The sequence below is a fragment of the Eublepharis macularius genome, chromosome 14 (assembly GCF_028583425.1).
Source record: "Eublepharis macularius isolate TG4126 chromosome 14, MPM_Emac_v1.0, whole genome shotgun sequence".
Taxonomy (NCBI): domain Eukaryota; kingdom Metazoa; phylum Chordata; class Lepidosauria; order Squamata; family Eublepharidae; genus Eublepharis; species Eublepharis macularius.
The window spans coordinates 2,693,402-2,716,716 of NC_072803.1; the positions used below are offsets into that span (position 1 = coordinate 2,693,402).

Genomic DNA, 23,315 nt, shown 5'->3' on the forward strand with positions numbered 1-23,315 from the left:
GCTGGAAGGACCAAGCAAGAGACAACGATGACGACAACAAGGTACACCCTGAGGAAGGGCTGAAAGAAGAGAGAGAGAGAGGGTGCCCTGGCAATGTTCGGGGAGGGATTTCCAGGCAGAAGGGGAAGTGGGGCGAAATGGGTGGAGCTGTTTAAGAAATAAGGAGACTTGCAAAGGCCAAGGTACTAAGGAAAGGTTCAGGGGCAAAAACCTCCTGGGAAATAGGAGCAGAAAGAGAGGGTAAGGCAAGGTGACCAAGGGGATTTGCGCTGGGTGTGAAGCAATATCAGGGACTCTGCTGCTTAGGTCACACCTGAAACTTCTCGGCAACTAAAATCTCTGCCCAACATCCTTCTCTGGGCTTCTCAGGCTGCCTTCTGAAGGTAGGTAAGTAGTGACTGGAGGAAGGGGCTTTGTGGTGGGGGTACCCCAATTATAGAACATCCCCGCCCCCCAAGCACACAAAGATTAGCTCAGTGCTACCAGTAACATTTTTTATGCCTTCTTGAAGTCCATCCTGTTTTCCTGTGCAATTATTTCCATTTGGGGGCTATTGGGTTTTGAAATCTCTGATTGGTTATATCATAGCTGTTTTTATACTGGACGCACAGATTTGTATTGAGTTCAATTTTTAGGTGTTTTGAATACTTCAGAAACTAGAAAAGTATGATTAAAAAATCTCTTCAATAAATAAAGATTCAGGAAAACAAGTTAAGCAGCCATCCCAAAATCTGTTCCATCCTGACCCCAAGTTCAATGTTTTATTATTTAAAATATGCATAACATTTGAAACTGTAAAATTGTGGTGTGATCCCGTCTGCCATTCAGTGCAAAATATTTCTATCAAAGAGTTCTTGGAAGATAAAAAGCTCCAGGCCTGGACCTCTGGCAAAATATAAAAATACCCTTTTAGTTGTGTCTATTTTTACTTTGCTTTTTGACAAGATGCAAAACAAATTCGTACTAAATCAAGACATCAAAAGATTCGGTAGGGCATAAACATCAGGAATGCTGTTGTGTAACCTAAGGAAATGCAAGCATATATGCATATCGGGTGGGTGGGAAACGTTGGGAGAAGAAGCAAGAATAAACATTGTTTAAAAATGTATAAGCACAGAAGGAATATTTTTTTTCAAGAGGGGAAAGAAACCAAATTACAAAAGAAAAATGTAATCTAATCTTGGCGTGAAAAGAAACTAGGACAGTGTGTGTTTTTTCCAAATTCAAAATAAATAAGAAAAAATAGCAGAAGCAACGATACAGGGTGAAAAACAGACAAAGCCGTTGTGAGGCCTGGCACCTTCAGCCAAGAGATGAAACTAAGATCTGTTTCATACGAGCTCTTTAAACCCACTTTGGCTTCTGAGGGCAAATGGATTTTTTAAAAGGTTTCACAGACCTTAAGGATAAAAAGCAACACAGAAAAAGAACACCAGAGCAAAACAGATTTGGAGAAACCTGGGTAAAACTATCACTAACCATGGGGGAACAAAGTTTTATCCTTAAGCGGTGTGAAACCTTAAAAAAATCAGTTTGCCATCAGAAGCCAGAGTGAGTTAAAGAGCCTGTATGAAAAGAGACTGAACTTGGATGGAAATTCTCTTTTCTAAATGTCTAATGGTGTTAGACATCCTCAGTTTTCCCAGTTTCCATCTAGGCCCAAGCTTTACCAGTAAAGGGCTTTCCTTGCCCAAGAGGGCCAGCTGGAGCACCCCCTCCCCGCTGGCCATCCCACCCACCCACACGAGCGTGCCCCAACCACTGGCAATGGCTGGTCAGGTGGCTCAAGGTTCCCTTACCTAGCAAATACAGCTACAGAAAGGAGGGAGCGGTCGAACCATTGTGCACTCTGTTGGGCTGTATTCTGCTGAGCTCCCTCCCCTTTCCAAAGCCTGCACTCTCCAAACTCCACATCTAAAATCTCCAGGATCTCCCAGCCCCAAGTTCACAGCCCTGCCCTGCATTTTGCTATTACTCAAAATCTAGATGTTCAAATGTGATACATGAATTAACATTTTAACCTTGAATGGATCTCCACAGACTGGCTCAGTGTTGCGACAGAACTCTGAAAAGGTACTCCGCATTCGTAATTAAACACAAATGTAGAACCGGCCCCTGAACAAACAAACAATATGATCTGAACGTTCTGAAGACAGCCTGAAGCAGCAATCTACTTGCCGGATTCCTGTCCCTGAAGATGGGAAGGGGGAGACGGCAAGGCCCTGTCCTAACAGAATCTAATAATGATCAAGTTCTCCAGCCAAAGGGGGCTTTGAGGCGATCTAGCCCAACCTGCTGCTCCATCCAGGAAATCTACAACTAAATCTGTGCAGCCTCTGCTTGGAGACCCTCAGTATGGGGAAACACCCACCACCCCACAGACCTCATTCCACTGTCTCACCCATAGCAAGTTCTTCTCCTCCCCACCCTTCTGCCCATCAGACCCAGCTTTGCTTTCTGGAGCAGAAGGAGACAAATCTGTGCAGCCTCTTCCGTGTGAAGGCTCCCCTGTTATTTGACAAGTGTGCTAGCCTCCCTCCTCTGCCTTCTCTCCTCCAAGCTAAACATATCCAGCTCCTTCTACCTTTCCTCACAGAACTTGTTCTCCAGGCTCCTGACTATTATTCTTAATAATTTTATTCATACGGCGCTGTCAGATTACGAGGCTGTTTACCAAGCTTCATAAGGAAAAGAGGCAACAGTTCCTACCACTAGACGATTAAGAGCTTTGAGACAAACAATCTCCTTATCCCCACCATAGTTTTGACTTAATCCCAATGAGAGCGAAGGAATCTTGTAATCCAGGAGAGGTTAGTCCGTGGCAGCAAAAACAAAAAGAGTCCCGTGACACCTTAAAGACCAACAAGATTTTATCCAATGTAGATTCTGTTTCTTTATTTAAATCATTTATTGGCTGCCTTTCTTCCAAAAGTGCCCAGAGTGGCTTGCAGTATAAAATACAGACAGCATAAACATATTTAAAAACACAGTTAAAGTACATTAAAAAGCTGTCTCAAACAGGGCTTTTTTTCAGCTGGAACGCAGTGGAACGGAGTTCCAGCACCTCTTGAAAATGGTCACATGGCCGGTGGCCCCGCCCCCTGATCTCCAGACAGAGGGGAGTTGAGATTGCCCTCTGTGCCACTCAGCAGCGTGGAGGGCAATCTCAACTCCCCTCTGTCTGGAGATCGGGGGGCGGGGCCACCAGCCATGTGACCATTTTCTCCGAGGGCAACCCACTGAGTTCTGCCACCTCTTTTCCCAGAAAAAAAGCCCTGGTCTCAAATAAGTAGCAAGATTTGAGTCCAGTGGCAACTTAGAGACCAACAAGATTTTCAGAGTGTAAGCTTTTGAGAGTCACAGCTCCCTTTTTCAGGTACAGGGATTTGATAAGTGTGAGCACATCTCTCCTCTGTCTTCTCTTCTCCTGTATCTTGTTGGTCTCTAAGGTGCCAGTGGACTGAAATCCTGCCCTTCTATTGCAGACCAACATAACTATCTTCCCAAGACTGTCCTAAATAAAACAGCCTTCAGCTGCCTCCTGAAGCTACTGAGTGAGGGGCCAGGAGTAGAGATGGGCATGAACCACAAAAAAACCGAATCATGCAGTTTGTGGGTTTCCACGAACCAGGAAGCGCAAACTCCCACGAACTGGGGCAAGTTTGCGAACCAGTTCGTGGTTCATGGGGTTTAAATGCCCCTTTTCAGCTGCCTAGCAACAGGGAAAGGGGCCTTTGATTGTTTAAACGGCCCTTTCCTGCGGCTTGCAAGCAGCAGGTCCCTTTAAACTATCAGCTGGCAGGCGGGGGGAATCCTCCCCACTGCCTGCCAGCTGATAATTTAAAGGGACCTGCTGCTTGCAAGCGGCAGAGCCCTTTAAACGGCTGGTTCGTGGGTTTGGGGGGGGGTTGTATTCCAGTTCGTGCCCATCTCTAGCCAGGAGCACTCCCTGGGGAGATTGTCCCACAATCATGGGGCTGCCACAGAAAAGGCCCTCTTCACTGTACCCACCAACAAAGCTTCTTTGGTTGAGGGAACAATCAGGGGGACTTTAAAGGATAGTTTCATGGACAGAGCCCCCCAAGGGTAAAACTGCACTGAGCAAGCACTCAGAGGCCCACCAGCCACGGTCCTCTCCCAGGATCTCGTTAACATCCCGTTTTCTTTCCACATGGGCCTCATGCCTTCCTTCTCCTATACATCAACATCATAGGGTTGAAAACTCTGGGTTCGGACATTCCTGGAGTTGTCGGGTTACACTTGGGTTTCTGCCATAGAGTCCATAAGGCCATAGTCCACCCTCCAAAGCAGCTATTTTCTCCAGCGGTATTAATCTCCATAGTATAGAAAGAACCCCGTGGCGCAGAGTGGTAAGCTGCAATACTGCAGCCCAAGCTCTGCTCATGACCTGAGTTCGATCCTGGCGGAAGCTGCATTCAAACAGCTGGCTCAAGGTTGACTCAGCCTTCCATCCTTCCGAGGTCGGTAAAATGAGTACCCAGTTTCCTGGGGGGAAAGTGTAGATGACTGGGGAAGACAGTGGCAGACCACCCCGTAACAAAAAGAAAATGTCATGATGCAACATCCCCCTGTGGGTCAGTAATGACTCAGTGCTTGCACAGAGGACTACCTTTACCTAGTATGGAAATAATTTGTAATTCCGGGAGATCTTCAGGCCCCCACCTAGAGGCTGGCAACCCTAATGCATATCTAAAACACATAGCAGAACAGCAATTGAGTGGCCTGGCCTGGCTTATGCCTTCCATGGGCACATTTCCAAAATCAGAGAGATCAGCCATAGTGGTTGCAGGGTTTGAGTCTTCTCTTGGGGTGGCTGTTTCCAACAGCTCCTCGCGGTTTGGGGTGGGGGGTTGCCTTCAGCTCAGGCCCCGTCAACACCAAGCAACGCTGCTGCAGCTGATCCCGCTGCCCTGCTGCTCTGAAAGGCCAGTGATTTACAAAGAGCAATATCTACTAACATGCACATTCTCCACATGTAATTGTGCATGCTTCCAATGCCTGAACAGCAGTGACCAAATTGCCAAGAATGGACCGAGCATGGAGCCATTGTAAGGTGGCAGCGGTGAAAGCAGCAGCAGGGCTGCAAAGACGTAGACCTTTCACTTGTGTTTGGGGCTGGAGATTTGGCTCACGCTTGCAGCTAGGAACTGGCACCACACAGGGGGATGCAGGAGGAATGAGAGCAAAAGCATCCCTTCAAAGGGCAGCAGCACCAGACCCGGCTTCTTAGAGCCCCTTGGCCGATCCAGGCTCCAGGACCCCCTCCCCTCAGGTCTCCTGCTCTCAGCGGCTGTGCAGGCGCATCTTGCTGATCTTGTTCTTGAGGTTTTTCTAGTAAAAACCTCAAGAACTTTTCTAGTAAAAAGACACTGACTGGCTTTTGTGTGCACAAGGCAACGTATGATGTGCATTTTTCAAAACCTCTCTCAACCTCCCAGGGTGCTAGGGTTGTTTGTCACAGGCCTGGGAGCCCAGTCCTCAGAGACAGCCCTCGACTCACACAAAGCCGTGATTGGGAAGCCAATCGGAGCTGAACATGCCATCCAGGTCCCCAGGCAGGGAGCAGTTTTTGCTTCACAAAACTGGCATCTGTTTGAGCTTAGCTGGGAAGGAGTCCCCGAAGATGTGTTTCTTGGAGAGCTGCTGAGGGTTTGTTGAAATAGCCTCCCAACTGTGGAACATAATGCCAGGACTGGGGAGGAAAGCCATACTGACCCTCTTGCTCTGCACTTGGCTCTAAACTCGGGCTCTGAAGGAATCAAACTGCCTGTCGCTCTGCCTAAGAGTTCTTCCAGGATTGGCAAATATTGGCAGCCAGGGTAAGTTTTCAGCAAGGTGCATGGGGTGGCATTTGTTTTGCAAAGTCCTTCTTTGGAGTCACTGCAAGAGGAATCCTGTCCACGCAACAAGGCTTTCCTAAATCCCCCTCCTCTTGTGTCGACCAAAACATTGCTCCGGAGTGCTGGGGGATCCTGCAGAATGGTGTGAGATGCCATGTTGGGAGTGCTTGGGAAGGGGAGGAAGAAATCAGCAGAGAGGGGAGTCCTCTGATTCTGTGAGTTGAAGCTCCTTATCGTCCGTAAAGACACACCCACCCACCCAACAAAGAGACATGGGTGCAAAGAAAAAATGGCAAAAGGCGCTCAGTGTAGCTTCTAAGCTATGCGATCATTCTGTATACGACTTAGTACTCCTATTGTGAAGAAGGGAGGTGTGGTTCACGAAAGCTCACACCCTACCACAAATTGTGTTCGTCTTATAGGTGCTACTGGACTCTTGCTCTTTTCTATTGCTACAGACAGACTAGCATGGCTGCCCATCTTGACCTACTCCTGTTCTGCTCTTCACAATATATATCAATATGCAAATACACGATGCACCAAACAATCTGTGTCTGGGTTCCCTGTAAATTGACTCTTCCCTTATCTACCTGTAAATGTTTGTTACATGAGAAGGGAGGGCAGTAAAACATTAAAGGCTACGAGATGGGAATCTATGAAATCCTATAAGCTTAAAGTGCAAACGAGATCAGAATGGAAACCGTTCACACTTTGTGACAGTGCGGTCCCCTTGTTTGGCTATTCTGGTTCATGCATTTCCTGGCAGCATTTATATCCTGTCTTATCTCCTTAGACTCAAAGCTGCTAACAAACCAGCAACAAGTTGCAAACACATTAAAACATTACAGCCGTCCGTCAAGAAAAGGAAAACACCTCTCAGTAATCGGCTATAGTGGAAGAGAAACCCACAGACTCAATTAAGACCAACTTTATTAATAAAACCTAGTCTGGCAGGATCATACTGGTATCTGAAACTATTTTGCTGAAGAGAGATTTGGGCCAACGGATCAATAGCAGGAACATAAGCACTTTGCAGATAGAGTGCTGAGAACCTCAGAGACTTGGTATTTCCAAATATCTGTCATGAAAGGAATAATCAGGAAGAGACGTATGACCACGACGTATCTAGTGAGAGCTGCTGTAGCACAGTGGTTAAGTGGTTGGGCTGTGAATCAGCACTCTGCTGGTTTGAATCCCACTCCTGCCATGCGCTCAGCAGGTGGCCTTGGGTGAGCCCCTCCTCTCGGCCCAGCTGCCCAGCTGTACTGTGGGGATAATAATAGCACTGGCTTTGTTCACCGCTTGGAGCATGGCACTAATCTGTCTAGAAAAGCGGTATATAAATGCAGTTGTTGTTAATATTAACAGTGGAGCCCTAGCTGGGTAGCCATGCTAGTCTGTGGTAGAAGACCAAGATTCGAAGCCTTTGAGAGTCAAGCTTTCTTCATCAGATACCCCTGCGTAGCCCCAGTAACCAACTCAGAGAGAGATGCTAGAGGGGCCGATGATGCTTGCATGCAACTCCGTATCTCGAGGATGGCCTGGAGAGCTCCAGAGGGAAGAGGGGTGGGTGGGCTTGGGGAAGGCAAACAAAGGTCAAGCCAGGGGGAAAGGTGCCGGAAGGAAGGAAGCAAGGGGAGCCAAAGAGAGAAAGGGACAGGCCAGGGGACAGGCTAAATAGGGAGCAGGGGGATAAAAGGCTTGTGTCTCCTTACAGGTTATAAGGTGACCTTGAAGCATGGGACATAAAATCAGTTTAAAGTAATGGGGAAATAGGCTAGGTTCCCCCCAATATAACTTGGGAGGCAGACCTTTACCCAGACACGGAGCTACTTACTAGGAACCTCAGACCTCTACTGTCAGCGTCCACAGTAGATTAAAACCACCACGTGGTAGGACCCCACCAAGACCTCCAGCCACCCACTAACTCCTAGGCAACCTGCCAGAGGTGCACCTGTTCCCCAGACTCACTGAGACACCTTTGGGTTGGGACTGATGTGTGGTGGCAAAAGGCAGGCGTGGAAGTGCTTGAAATAAAATCAAGAAGAGCTGCTCTTTCAACATGATTGTCTCAGTGGCACTTTGAGGAAACCTGTGATCAAGAACGGCAGCTTCCTGCCCCCGCACTTTAGGGAGAGGCCGAGCTATTCATCTAAATCACATTTAATTTCATGTGCTGCATCTTCTTCAAGTTCAACAAAGGTTCAAAGAGTTCGGAGTATGAAAAAGATGGATGCGTTTGGTTTAGACCCTCCAGGAAAGATCTAGGATGGGTGTATATTGTCACAGCTCCTGGCCAGCCATTTCCTTGCTTGGAGGATTGTTGCTTAATAGTCCCAGAGGGAGCTAATGGTTAGGACACGGTTGTCTGATAGCTCCCTGGAGAAGGTAACACCCCTTCATTTGACCGGAGGAGGCAGAACGACAGCAGAAAAAGGGCAGTTTGTAGTTTTGAAAGCAGAGGAGAGAGAGAGAGAGAGAAAGAAGGTTTGTTTTTTTTCTGGAGCAGGCAGGCTGGAACAGTCGCCAGAGGTGCTCTCTTGGAATCGGATGGCAAATTGGCAGCTGTTGTCTCAGCTTGTAGGAGAGCATTTGCCTCTGCTTTGCACTTTCTAAATAAAACAAAGGAACCACAAGTCTCCCATAGAATCTCATTCAGAGGACTTGGAACCGAGTGAGCAGCCTCTACAGCTGGGAAGCACTACACAGGAGCCATACTTTGCTCCAGGGCTTTTTTCCTGGGAAAAGAGGCGGTGGAACTCAATGGTGGAACTCAGGATTGCACAATGACGTCACTTTGGGTCAGCTGGAACAAGGGGAGAGTTTTTTAAAGTTTAAATTGCCCTCAGCGAAAATGGTCACATGGCCGGTGGCCCTGCCCCCTGATCTCCAGACAGAGGGGAGTTCAGATTGCCCTCCGTGCCAGTGGCAATCTAAACTCCCCTCTGTCTGGAGATTGGGGGGGGGGGGCACCGGCCATGTGACCATTTTCAAGAGGTGCCAGAACTCCGTTCCACCGCGTTCCCGCTGAAAAAAAGCCCTACTTTGCTCCCACTTTGGAAAATCAAACCCTCACCCTCCACACACCCTGCCTCACCTAAAAAAGAGGTCTGCCAGAGAACCAAGCTGCATACCGGAGAGAGTGGTTGGGTTTGCTTCTCTGGCAGCCAAGCAGATAAATAGAGCAAAGGAAACATAATGAGCAGTTGGGCATTAGTAGTGAGAACAGGATGGGGAAAGCATATCTCAGATTTGTAGGTTGACATACTTCTTTATGACTTTCCAAACTGAATAACTTCAAATAATCTTTGTTATGCTAAGGGATATCAAATAGGCCTTTAGATATCAAGCTAGCCTTCAGTTCACCATTCTGACCCAAACCCTAGAAAAGCAGATCTCTTATCAGGGAGCACAATGCAATAAAGCTGGCAGTGCATAGCCATCTGTTCCAACTGTTGCCCTGTGATGGAGAAATGGATGTTTGTCTAGCCTTATGGTGCCATCATAAAACCAGGTCTGTGGGCAAGGTGCTTAGGTGCAGCCTGGCTATGGAGTCTGGGAGGGATGGTCCTCTCTTTCAAGGAGGGAGGGGGCATCTGGCCTCTCTGAGGAGAGTGTTTTAAAGATTCTGCAGTCTTTTATGGTGTGTGGTTCATCTGCAATGGAGAAAGGGGGGAGTAGAGGAGGCTTGCCCCTACTCCCAGAGTATCTTCCAAGAATGGCAACCATCCTCATGGATGGTAAGATGTCTTTGTAACTTACAAGTGCCGTAGCTAGACATTAATCATTTCCTTTTCCTTCTTTAGTGTGTTATATCTTCCTAGATACTGTGTGCTCTCGGTTTTTATATCCTAATGTAATCCAATAATGATGACCTTTCTTTGGTTAAGAACAAGCTGTGTTAAAAAGGCGTCCTTACCTACTGGCCTACGGTTCAGCAATTTGCTAGTACTTTGTGCATGTTCAGAGGTTCACCAGTGTTGAAACAGCAGGTGTGGGCTGGAACTTAAAATGTTTGATGGTGGCAGCGAACAAAGGGATTATGACTAGGAAGGAGTGAGCAGCCCCCCCTCCCTGAAATAATCTGAAAAGAGAGAGCTGAGAGTGTCACAGGATTCAACAAGCGGGCTCAGTGCTTGAGTTCTGCAGGGAATACAGCTGAAGTTGGTTCCCAGTTCCTTATTTGCAGGTCCTAGTTCCTTATTCATAAATCCAAACACCAGTTTGGTGTAGTGATTAAGAGCGCGGGAGTCTAATCTGGAGAGCCGGGATTGATTCCCCACTCCTCCGCTTGAAGCCAGCTGGGTGACCTTGGGCTAGTCACGGCTCTCTGGAGCTCTCTCAGCCCCACCCACCTCACAGGGGGATTGTGGTGGGGATAATAACAACATACTTTGTAAAACTGCTCTGAGTGGGCATTAAGTTGTCCTGAAGGGCGGTATATAAATCGAATGTTGTTATTATTATTATTAAAAATATTGAAGAAACTGGAACAGCTCTGCACCCCCAAATAACATTTGGAGCAGCACATATCATATGTTTCCATGTTCAGGGGACTCTGCCCTCCAAGTGGACCTATGCTGGGTCCTGCTCCAAAGCCCAGTTCTTGTGCTAACTGTTTCAAAGTAGGTTGCCCCCAGGACAAATGCATAGGCAGAAAGGAGGTAAGCTCCGCCCCAAAACCACCTTTGGATCTCCCCGAATCACTCCAGAGACTGTCTCCTACAAGAAGTGCTAGTGCTCTATCCAAATACTGGGTCTGGCACAAAGAGCTTCTATTTTGGCTGCCCCCGAGAAGTTTGTATTGGGGAAAAGATGTTAATAAGGAACTGGAATGGCTCCATGTCCTTTGGACTCCTAATTAAGTCTCTGGGTAGACTTCAAAGGAAGACCTATGTACGGTGCATTACAGTAGCCACGTTTTGATGTCACCACGGCCTAGATCCAAGTAGCCAGATTCGCTGTGTCAAGGTACACCCTGCCTTTCTCCCCACTAGGAACCCAAAGCGGCTGTCCTCCGTGCTATACTCACAACAACCCTGTGAGGTGGATTAGGCTGAGCTTGTATGATTGGCCCAAAGCCACTGGAGCAAGAAGCAGCGTAGGTCCAAACACTAGTTCTGGCCCCCCAAAATAACTTGTGATGCAGCCAGATTCCCAGATTCCATTGTCCTGCATATAAACTTTGGACCAGCACCTCCCTCAGTTTAACATTAACCTTACTTATTGCTTTCTGCAAAACTCTGTTATCTCGAAAGCTATTCAGTCCTTTACATTTTTCAAAAAAGTTAATATTACATTTTGATCACTAGTGTGGTGTTTATCTAGTAATACTCAGTTCTGGTTGATTCCTGGGAAGATATCGGGAGCTGCAAACTTTGAAAAATGCTACAAAAGTCCTATCCATACTGCTTTGATCCAAAGTGTAGCATTCACAGGCCAGTGGCAAAATGGTGTTCGGGGCTTTTAACTACCAGGACAGCACGACTGACATCAAGAGGCTTAGCAGCAGACATGGATGGATGGGTTGCATTCTTCATTTTTCTGTTGATTTTACGAGGAAGTAAACAGAATTATCAGGATTTTTTTCTCCACGTGGCTTGTGTGTGTGATCTTGCATTCTGTGGAACACCCCTCACCTGCTGCAGGTGCCTCTCAACAGCATGCAGAGCAAAGGGACGTTTGGGCCGGGATAGCTGGCTGGAATGGCCGTTGTTTCATCTGGCATCATTTTGCCCCCCTCCAACTTTTCAAAAATTTTTTTTTTCATGAAGTGGCTTGTATGCAGCCCACAACACATCACCACGTGTGTTTTCTGTCTCCTTGCAGTGGTTGTGATGCAGTTTTCAGTCACAGCAAACAGACAAAGGGCCTTTTTGGCTGCGGTACTGGTGGGCCTGGCCATGCTCAGCTATTTTCTGCACAGGACAGAGATCAAGGTAAGACGAGGGACTTTGCCTGCAGAGTGTCCCACGTGCAGTTCATGTGGTGCCTCTGCTTAAAACAGACCTCAAGCAGCAGGGGCAAGAAAGACCTCTGCCAGAGACCTCAGCCAGTAGCTACACATTGGGGCGCGTGTTCCTGGTCTGGGTTTGGCTCAGTATACAGCTGCCACAGAGGGAGGCCGCCCTGTCTCCTGTTAGAAGAGGCCTCTTCATAATTGTCTCATCAGTATTACAGGGGCAAGAACACTGAGCCCAAATACTGCAGTTCTCAAAATGCGGATTCCAAAATCTGATGTTCAATTCTGAACCGAATTTGTGTGTGCGTAAAAATCCTATGGAATTAAGAAGAGCTTTCTGACTGCTTTACCATAAAACATGTGGCTTGAATCACTTGCTTGAGTGCTCTTGGGCTAATGCAAGATTTGAGTCCAGTGGCACCAACAAGATTTTCAGAGAGCAAGCATTCAAGAGTCCAAACTCTGTTCTGCAGACACAAGGACTCGGCTACTGGTTCCAGGCGACTTCCTATGATTTGCACCTGAGCTCTCATTATGGCCCACCCCATTCAAGAGACTTCCAATGGTGAATGTCCAGGGCTGTCGATCACGTAAATGGTTTTGATTGACCAGCTGTCTTCTCATTCATTATTTGATAAAGTGATAAAATACATTTGCAGGCAGCCGCTGACTCGACAGACCCTCGGGGCCAGAGACCCTGGAGAGCTGCTGCTAGCCTGAGCAGACAGGACTAACCTCGAGGCATCCAGGGTCTGGGTCCGCCTATGGCGGCTTCATGCATGCTCATGCGTGTTTTGTTCCTTTACCTTTACTGTAGCCAGTGAAGGGGATTCATGGCACTGATTCTGTTCCAAGCCAGAACTGAAGCCTCAAGTACAGCTAAAAGTCGATGGTTCTCACTAAAATCGGCTTGCAGGCTGAGTAGTAAAGGAAATCCTGCCCACAAGTCTGAGTTGACTTCTGGCGACCTCTGCTGGGGCTTTCAAGGCAGTGTTCTGCCATGACCTGCCTCTGCAGCAACCTTGCTCTCTGTTGGAGGTCTCCCATCCAATTATTAACCAAGGCCGATCTTGCTTAGCTGCTGAGATCTGATGAGATCAGACTCTCCTGGGCTATCCCACCATGCTGAAATTTCTGGGATGTCTGCCTTCCTTGTACTGAGCATAGCCGGGGAAGACTACCAGACTGGCTTTATTTATTTACTTCATTTATAGTCTGCCTTTCTCACTGAGAGCCAAGCTACAAGTGACGCCTGACACAGGTTGGACGCTTGTCAGCTTCCCTCAAGTTTTGATGGGGAATGTAGCCATCCTGGTCTTGCAGCTGTAATGGAGCGCCAAGCTGTAAAACCAGGACGCCTACATTTCCCATCAAAACTTGAGGGAAGCTGACAAGTGTCCCACCTGTGTCAGGCGTCACTTGTAGCTTGGCTCTGAGATTCAAGGTGGATTACATGGTGTAATTCAGCACAATCAATATGCATGTAAATGGATATATACATGTAACTGGCCGTCTTCAGGACCCATATTAGATCATTAGATTAGATCATTTCAGCCCTCTTTTCGGGGAAGAGGTGGACAGGATTCTGCAGGTGGTACGGCCTACCACGTGCCCCTTGGACCCGTGCCCGTCATGGCTGGTGAAAGCCAATGTTGACGGGCTTCGGGATTTCTTGGAGGCGATTATAAACCTGTCCTTGAGCTCTGGGGGTTTTCCCAAGGTGCTGAAGGAAGCTGTGGTACGGCCTCTTCTGAAGAAATCATCATTAGATCCTGCTGACCTGCTCAATTACCGACCGGTTTCCAACCTTCCATTTTTGGGGAAGGTGATTGAGCGGGCGGCAGAGAAGCAACTGCAGAATTTCCTGAAGAAGACCTCGGCCCTAGACCCTTTCCAGTCTAGTTTCCGCCCAGGACATGGGGTCGAGACATTGCTGGTCGCCCTCACAGACGATCTCCGCAGACATCTGGATCAGGGCGGATCAGCACTGCTGATTTTGCTGGATCTGTCAGCAGCGTTTCATACGGTCAATCATGAGCTTTTGACCCACCACCTTGCCGATGTGGGGATTCAGGGGACAGCACTGCAGTGGCTGGTCTCCTTTCTCCATGATCGGGGACAGAGGGTAGCGCTTGGGGAGAGAGTGTCATCTCGTAGGCCACTGGTATGTGGTGTGCCACAGGGAGCGATACTCTCTCCATTATTATTTAATATCTATATGCGCCCCCTTGCCCGGCTGGTGCGGAGTTTCGGGCTTGGGTGTCACCAATATGCGGATGACACCCAGCTTTATCTGTTGTTGGACGGGCGGCCTGGATCGGCCCCTGATGCCCTGGAGCGTGCTTTCGAGGCTGTGGCTGATTGGTTGAGACAAAGTCGGCTGAAATTGAATCCCACGAAGACAGAGGTCCTGTATGTGGGCCGTGGGGAGATGGCTTTGGGACCTTGGCTTCCTACACTTGATGGGGCAGCACTTACACTGGCCCCGAGGGTTAGGAGCCTGGGGGTGATTCTGGATTCCTCCCTGAAGATGGAGGACCAGATCACTGCAGTTGCCAGGTCTTCCTTTTATTATCTTCGGCAGGCCAGGCAGCTTGCCCCTTATTTGTCTCCCCGTGACTTGACTACAGTGGTCCAAGCAATGGTCACCTCTAGGTTGGATTACTGTAACGCGCTCTACGCTGGGCTTCCCATGGGCCTGATCCGGCGGTTACAGCTGGTACAGAATGCAGCAGCGCGGGTCATTGCTGGAGCACCGGTGTGGGAGCATATTACACCGGTGCTACGCCAGCTGCATTGGCTGCCAGTGGAGTACCGAATCAGGTTCAAGGTTTTGGTGTTAACCTACAAAGCCCTACGCGGACTGGGACCGACGTATCTGAGGGACCATCTCTCACCATATGAGCCCCAGAGGACTCTCCGCTCTGGTGGAAAACATCTTTTAAGTGTCCCTAGCCCTAGGGAGGCCCACCTGGCGTCAACCAGGGCCAGGGCCTTTTCAGTCCTGGCCCCGACCTGGTGGAATGCTCTGTCTTGTGAGACAAGGGCCCGGCAAGATTTGCTTGCATTTCGCTGGGCCTGTAAGACAGAGCTATTCCGCCAGGCATATGGCTGACGCCGGGCAGTGCCCGCCCCCCCGTGAAGGGGGGGGTTAAACCATCGCCCCTATGCGAACACAGAGGCATGTATGAACCACTATGCAGCATGAATTGTAATGTTTAATGTTTTTAAATGTATTATTTAATGTTTTTAAATGTTTTTAATGATGTTTGTATTTGTTATCCTCCTTGAGCCTGCGAAAGCGGGGAGGGCAGAATATAAATATAATAAATTAAATTAAATTAAATTAATTTGCAAGATTTAGAAAGAAAGCAAGAAAGCATTTTTTTAAAAGATTTAACAGTGTTGTGGGAGCTACAAATATCAGTTTTTGTTTCTGTTCTTTTTTCTTGTTACATCTTCAAGGTTACTTTCTTTGGAAGCCACTCTGAAAGTTGCATAAAGCAGTTGGCGCAGACAGAGGAAGCATTTTGCCACTCGTTCACTGGGGACAGAATTGGTCAGAGGGACCAAAGTGCCCTGTGTACAGTCTGGGCGCAGCAGAGAAGAAAAAAGCAAGAAATGGAAGATATCCTGACAAAGCTGGACCAACAGATGCCCAGCATCACTTTCAGGGACGTGAAAACCACCACAAGTGCCAAGAATAGCAAAGCCACCCTACTAAGCCACAAGGACTCCTACTGTGTTGGCGATCACTTGATAGTTAGATTGGATTTGTACGATCACTTGGGAAAGAGGAAGAGGTACGGGGGAGACTTCCTAAGAGCCAGGGTCTATTCGCCCGGTCTTAAAGCCGGAGCTTCGGGACAGGTAGAAGACTACAAGAATGGGACATACCTGGTCAATTTCACACTATTTTGGGAGGGGGATGTCAGAGTTTCCATCTTGCTCATCCACCCCAGTGAAGGAGTTTCTGCCATGTGGGCAGCAAGGAAGAAGGGGTACGAAAAAATAGCTTTCACCGGCAAATTTTTAAACGGGACATCGGAAGTCTTCACCGAATGTGGCTTTAATATAACCACAAAGGAGGAGCTGTGTGAGTATCTTGATGAGAGAGACCAGGAGGCATTTTACTGCGTTAAACCCAAGCATGTGCCTTGCGACGCTTTCATCCACTTGAAGTCCAACAACAGACCAATGTCCTACCTCACGCCCTTGGAAAAGAGTCTTTTTAACAGGTATTCACAGCTCTGAAGTTAAGGTTGCCAACTCCCAGTTGGGAAAGCCCTGGAGATTTGGGGGCAGGATTTGGATAGGGGAAAGACCTCAATGGGGTATAGATACGTGTTAGTCTGTAGTCGCAAAATAGTAAAGAGTCCAGTAGCACCTTTAACTATGCATCTGACGAAGAGAGCTGTGATTCTCGAAAACTTATGCTACAATAAAGTTGGTTAGTCTTAAAGGTGCTACTGGACTCTTTACTAAGCAGGGTATAATTCCATAGAGTTCACCCACTAGAACCACCATTTTCTACGGGGGAACTGATCTCTGTAGTCTGGAGATCAATTCCAAGAGATCTCCAGGCTCCACCTAGAGGTCAGATCTGTAATAAATCTACAAGATATTTTCAGTTCCTCAGACAGGAACATACAACTAGAAAGTGCAGGAGATACCCTTGTGCTCCTTTGGCATCTGGAAATATTTGTAGGAAAACAGCATGTGCTAACTTTTGCGAGGAGGACTTTAGGGCAGAAGGGGAATCACCAATCTAGGGACCACTGGGGAACTGAAAAGCTGGAATGGATCTTGGTCAGAGCTCATTAGCCACTCACTCCCCTTAGGGCTGCCACCTCTAGGTTGGAAAATACCTGGAGATTTTGGGGGTGGAGCCTGGAGGGAATGGGGTTTGGGGAGGGGAGGGACCTCAGCAGGATATAATACCATAGAGTTCATCCTCCAGAGCAGCCATTTTCTCCAGGAGAACAGATCTCTGTAACCCAGAGATCAGTTGTGTGATTCTGGAAGATCTCCAGCCACCACCTGGAGGCTGGCAACCCTACTTCTGTACCATAAACCTTTTCAACATGGCTTCTGCTTTGGGATTAAAGAAGCAGCAGGTACAAGAGACACCAAATGTAAGCTTGTATTAAATACCAAATTAATTTGGAAATTAGACAAATGTTTCAGGACACGTGAAGCTGCCTTATACAAACCCTGTTGACGTTACAGAGAATGCACATACTATCTGTGTATTGAGTAATTCCCATGTTCCATTCAACACATGTACAGGCACTGGTCCCTGGTTTCCATTGTAAAGTAAATGCACGTTGACTCTTCCTTACAAACAGATGTATGTGCATTCACTGTAACCAGGGCTTTTTTTCTGGGAAAAGAGGTGGTGGAACTCAGTGGGTTGCCAGCACAGGAGGCAATTCCTGGTGGGAGGTGGTGCCCCTGGTACCATGTGCACATGTGCAAAGTGCGTGCACGCTTCCGGGACCGTGCAATGACGTCACTTTGGGTCAGCTGGAACAAAGGGGGAATTTTTTAAAAGTTTAAATCACCCTCAGCGAAAATGGTCACATGGCCGGTGGCCCCGCCCCCTGATCTCGAGACAGAGGGAAGTTTAGATTGCCCTCCGTGCTGCTCCAGTGGCGCGGAGGGCAATCTGAACTCCCCTCTGTCTGGAGATCAGGGGGCGGGGACACCGGCCATGTGATCATTTTCAAGAGGTGCTGGAACTCCGTTCCCCCACGTTCCTGTTGAAAAAAAGCCCTGGCTGTAACTACTATAACAGGGCTACTGAGTCAGATCACTGGTCTACCAAGATCATCATTGCCAACTCTGACTGGCAGCAGCTCTCAGGCAGATGACTTCCCGTCATCTCCTGCCTGGTCCTTTTAACTGGAGGTGTTGGGGGTGAAATCCGAGACCTTCTGCATGCAAATCAGGTTCTCCGTTGCTAAGCCACAGACCCCCTCTGACTGCTGCAGGTATTGCTTCTGAGCTCTTTCTAATAGCTTCTCCTCACCACAGCTGACTCACAATGCAGGGGCGCATGGCAGGTAAGGCATACTGGAGAGCCAGGGTTGCTCCGTTCACTCACTCACTGCAATTGCTTAGTGGCCTCTGGGGGCAGACCCTCTGCAACCATCTTCAGCACAAAGTGGCATTCCAGGCACCGTCCATCTTGGGCATCCTGCCTCCCCACACTACCATCAGTCAAAGGAGAGGTGCAGCGTGGTACTCTTAAGTGTCTCTCTACATGTTACTAAGTACCAAGGGACGCTTAAGTCAACCTCAATTCACGTGTCCCCCCTCCAACTTCCCATGCACTTGCTTGCACAGTCACACTTCAATTCGCTCCCCATGAGTACATTCACACGTTTCCTATCAGTTCCTCTTCAACTGCTAAAAGAATCCCAGTTTCCCCCACATCCATTCATTGAAATGCAGAACTTGCCACTTTCTCACACCTTAGAGAAATACAAATTGGCAATTCAGAGGAGCCTACAGTACTTGTTCTCACAGCAAAAACAGAGCTGAATTGCTGCTTGGCCCTTCGGAATCACTTGCAGATGCAGCCACACAAAGGGAACTCCCATGAAAGCAGCATTTGCGTGCACCACTGAGCAAGAACTGCCTGCGAGTAAATTGAGGACTACACCTACAATCCCGCATTTGAGCATCCCTAAGTACTTAGTAACGTGTGGAGAGACTCTCAGACACAGGCTCCATCTCCATTTTGGCAGAAACAGATGCAGCAGGGCTGCCACAACCAAATGATGCCCGACGCATCCAAGTAAATGCTCTGTTGAGTTGCAGCCAAGCGATCCCAACGGAGTATCTCCTGGAATTCCTTGAAAATCCAATCAGCTGCAGCCTCACCACTTAGCATCAAGTCCATTGGTGGCGGCAGCTGCAACACCTTTTAGTAACCAGGACTGAAGTCTGGCTGGCTCTCTCTCCTCGTGTGCCATCAGTATACGTTCACGCCTCCTGCAGCTTGTGTGCATCAAAGGATTAGCAGTGTGACATGAAGGCAAATTGGTAAAGGATAAGGTTGGCTGCCTGTTTGTTGTAGCTTATAGGGGCAGGTACATCCGCTCATTGAGAAGGGATGGACGCCTCCATTCAATATTCAGCTCTATACTTGCCCTCTTTTCCCAGCATCATCTCCATAACAACTACCTGTTCATATCCCAGGCCTAACGATCCATGCACCATTTGTCACGGGTGAGGAGGAACGGCATGTCCTAGCAACAGCAGGAAAGGATAAACATTCCTGGATTTAAACAACCAAAAACGAAATGGGGCATTTGCAAGCCAAACTGAGACCTTGGAGTGGTTTCTTAATGAATTCTGCAATTCTGTGCCTTGATTTCAGGGGTGTGGGCACGTCTCCACTTATGCCAAGAGAACATAATGATGTTGTCAGTTGCAATGGCCACGGTTGTCTTTCAAAATGGTCTTTAGGAAGGCATCCCTGCAACTGGCCAAGAGTCAAAATGGAATTTTGCATGACTAGGACCAATTTTTTTTTTGAAATTGTAATCAAACACAATTTCCAGTGATAGTTTCCAAAACTTGATTGTAAGCCAGTTTATGACAGTTTTAAACAATCTTTTCCAACCAATTTTCAGAAAACGATTTTCAGTTGCTATGTGCAGAGTTTCATATGCACTCCCTGATAAAGCTGAGTGTGTTGATCTCCATCTGGAATAGGGTTGCCAGCCTCCAGCTAGTGGCTGGAGATCTCCCGGAATTACAACTGCTCTCCAGGCCACAGAGATCAGTTCACCTGGAGAAAATGGCTACTTTGGGGGGGTGGACTCTATGGAATTATGCCATGCCAAGGTCCTTTTCCTCCCTGAACCCCACTTTCTCCAGGTTTCTCCAGGTTTCACCCCCTAGATCTCCAGGAATTTCCCAACTTGGAGCTGGCAACCCTAATCTGGAACCAGGCTCTCAGGCACCTGACATCTCCTCGATTGCATCCCAAACATATTTGGGGATGTGGCACACAATAAAGTTCTTCTCTCCAGCAACTGGCTTTGCCTCCTGGATCAGGTCCACTCACCTATCGAAGGGGTAATTGGTGGGTCCAGGTTTATTGGTCCCAAACAGCTGTTTGGAGGAGAAGGGCACAAAATTCAGCTCTTTCCCCCCTTGCTCCTTCCAAAGATTATTAGTACTGTCAGATCATCGGTTTAGCACGCACACAGTCACAGGTACTGTTGCTTGCATGCAGCCCAGGGGGAAATAAATGAATTAGGAGAACATATCAAGGGGTAAGAAAATGTCACGATCTGCAAACAGAATTCACTGTGAGCGCTGTCTTTCCAAAATTAGTCTCAACAGCAACCCCCCACCCCCCACCCCCACCCCCCCACCCACACAAAGAGAAGTTAAGTTCACGATATTTCTTGCGCTGCAAAACAAGCCTTGATTGATGGTCTTTCCTAATGCGCTGGTTTCCATTCTTTCTATGTTTAAAGGAGCAACATTGGTGTTGAGATTCCACAGACTTTTGGCAACATTCGTGTTCTGTCCTGCAACAGTAAGTTGCCATTTCCTCCCTCTATGAGTTCATTGATGATGAATATGACCCCACTCTATCAATCTCGTTTTTATCCTTGCTTCAAGGAGCTCTGGGCGAACGATATAGTTTCCTCATTTTATCTTCATCACAACCCTGTGAGACAGGTGAGGCTGAGAGGCAGTGACCAGCCTCAGGTCACCCCGTGAGCTCCATGCCTGAGTAGAGATTTGAACTTAGGTCTTCTCATTCTTTAACCACTAGACAAGACCGCTTAGCACAGGTAGCCATGCTTCTTGGTCCATGTGACTGTAAACTCATTATTCCTCAGAATTCTCTGACTTGCACACAGTGTGCTCTGGGTGTTGCTCAAAGAGCAGAAGAAAGCTCGCCATAGCTTATCACCTGCCCAAAATACATTTGTTAGCCATACAGTGGTGTTTAAGAGGGTGCTGCTGCAATTCCCAAGGAAGCAGAGCTGAACGGACATGGCACATGCATCTGAAATGTAACGTACATTCGAGACCCCGTTGCTTTGTTCATTGCATGTCCCAGCCATTAAAGGCAAAGGTAGCCCTGGGCAAGCACTGAGTCATTACTGACCCATGGGGAGACATCGACGTGACGGAAGCCAGGTTCAGGTAGCCAGCTCAAGGATGACTCAGCCTTCCATCCTTCCGAGGTCAGTAAAATGAGTACCTAATTTCCTGGGGGTAAAGTGTAGATGACTAGGGAAGGCAACGGCAAACTACCTCGTAACAATAAGTCTGCCAAGAAAACGTTGTGTCAACATCCCAGCCACTAATCGTATTGATTTACACTGTTTAATCAGTCTTGGTTCTCAATGAAGGAGGTGGACTACATATGATGCAAATAAATTAAATAAATAAATAAATATTATTACTTATAGTCCAGTTTTCTTACTGAGCTCCAAGGTAGATTACATACTACAAGTGAATCCAATATAATCAATAGCTAGGACATTCGCTGAACCAAATACAGTATGTTCAACAGTTAGGACATCCAATGAAAACAGACAAAATGGTGTATGGTAAGAGAAAATTTGAAAACCAGCATAAAGCCAAACACAAAGATTAAACCTTTCTGAAATAAATCATAATTAGTTAACATGGCATCTTTAGCAACATGGAAAATATCTACAACAGCAAACAAATTTGAAACCGAAGATTTTTCCTTCCAAAGCTTAACGTTTTCAACTGTCATTTCTGTAGCTCCTTTTAGCACACAGAGTGCTTCTTTTATTCATGTTGCTATTCCCAGTTTACAGACAGACAACTTCCTGAAGGCTGAATAGCTTAGTTGAGGTTTGAATCAAGAGCCCAAGGCGAACACGCTGTCCACTAGTCAGAACCCTGGAGGCTTAGAAACATCTTCTCCCCCAGCCCTGGACACAAATCAGTCATGAAAAGGGGATCCTGGAGCACTTTGTACAACTGTCTGGGTGCTTGAGATCTTGCCATGGCTATCACCAATACTTAAGAGAGCTGGTACCAACATCACTGGGAGCTATGAGCTGCTTTCTGGATGTGTTATTGCACGTTACTGGGTCAACGCTGAAACGTTGCTTCACTTTGGTTTAAATATTCATGGCATCTATGAGGGAGAAAGTTTTCAGGAGTTATCTTCTGAACTTTCTTCTCTATGGAAATCCCTTTGTGTGAAACTCAGCAACTGGGGCTGAAACTTTTATTCCAATGGCAAATTTAGGCCCTGATCCAAAGAACCGTGTGTGTGCTCAGTTAAGATTTTCTTTGTTTTGTGTTTCTGAAACAGCAGCTCCCCTCCCACCCAATCCCAGGACAACCACTGTTGAAACTGAGGGACATTTCAGAAGCGGGTAGTGATGTAGCGTGGGCAAGGTTGCCATACGATGGAAAAAGGGAACCCCCAAATTCACTAGGAGTGCCTAAAGCAGCTCTTGGGATCCCAGCAGTTTTGTCCGCAAACTTAGAAATGAAGGATTAGCGCATGATGATTATACCGGAGAAGGTGTTACAGGCAGTATGGGATTATGGAGGGCCACCACCTTCACAGCGGGACAATGAAGAGCATTATGGGTGGGGATGGCAAGTTTCATTTGCAGTTCAGTCTGTTAGCCCAACGCTAAGCACTTCCTGCAAGCCCTTGGTGCTCAGTGATGCTGTAGAGTTTCTAGAAATAATGTCTTCGAGCACAATTAGAAGACAAACGTTTGGCAGGAGACACAGAGTCGAAGGGTGGCATTTCTGAATGCAGGAAAGCCCAAGAGAGTTTGAACAGGCTATTTTAATGTGTAAGATGCCCTCTCTGGAGCTGCTTCTGCATCCCGGATGCCTCATTTCTGCCCCCCCCCCACAGCCCCACCTGTGAAGGAAGGCCACAGCAGAGCCACGCAGGGGGCCAACAGGCTCGGATTTCTCCGTGTTCTGAAGACACTCGTGCTTGAAGCTGAAGCCTCTCCCGCTGCTCATCTGACCTGCAAACCATCCTCTCTCCCTCTTGTTTGTTAGGGAGCGAAACGGCGGCCCGAGAAAAATGCAGGACGGGGATGGGGTCACCCCTCCCCAGTGGCTACGCTCTGGAGAACAACTGGCACCCGGCCTTCTGCTCCCTGTCTGATTTTAGCACCCTGGACAAGATCCAGGCTTGTCTGAAGCGGAAAATGATTTATCTCATGGGGGATTCGACATTACGCCAGTGGATCTATTCTCTTACTGAGAAGGTGACAAGTACGTTCTTCTGAGAGACAGATTATTTTCAGCCTCGCTCTAGAGAATGACTTGCGCTCTTCTTTGGCTTTTGTTTCACAGCCCACTCCTAGAATTCCTTTTTTCTCTGTTTCACTGGTCAGCCTTTTGCCTGCGCGTATACGCTTCCATACTCCTGCTGTGTGGTTTGTGATGAGTGAATTCTTGAGGCAGTAAAGGGAATCATGAGAACCCTTCTGGACAAC

At 47.7% G+C, this 23,315-nt stretch overlaps 1 protein-coding gene across 4 annotated transcripts in view; it reads left to right on the forward strand.

Annotated features, from left to right (window-relative positions):
- The first annotated feature begins 262 nt into the window (after positions 1-262).
- LOC129341846 (NXPE family member 4-like) overlaps positions 263-23,315 on the forward strand; it is a 30,178-nt gene continuing 7,125 nt past the window's right edge. For 2 of the 4 annotated variants that reach the window (XM_054997186.1, XM_054997188.1), the window contains exons 1-4: positions 263-383; positions 11,691-11,800; positions 15,289-16,061; positions 20,322-20,383. In XM_054997186.1, the coding sequence (XP_054853161.1) occupies positions 11,699-11,800; positions 15,289-16,061; positions 20,322-20,383 (937 nt within the window). In that variant the 5' untranslated portion in view covers positions 263-383; positions 11,691-11,698. Of the gene's footprint in view, positions 388-11,690; positions 11,801-15,288; positions 16,062-20,321; positions 20,384-23,315 lie in introns of all 4 variants that reach the window. The other 2 variants (XM_054997187.1, XM_054997189.1) reach the window with 2 other exon arrangements.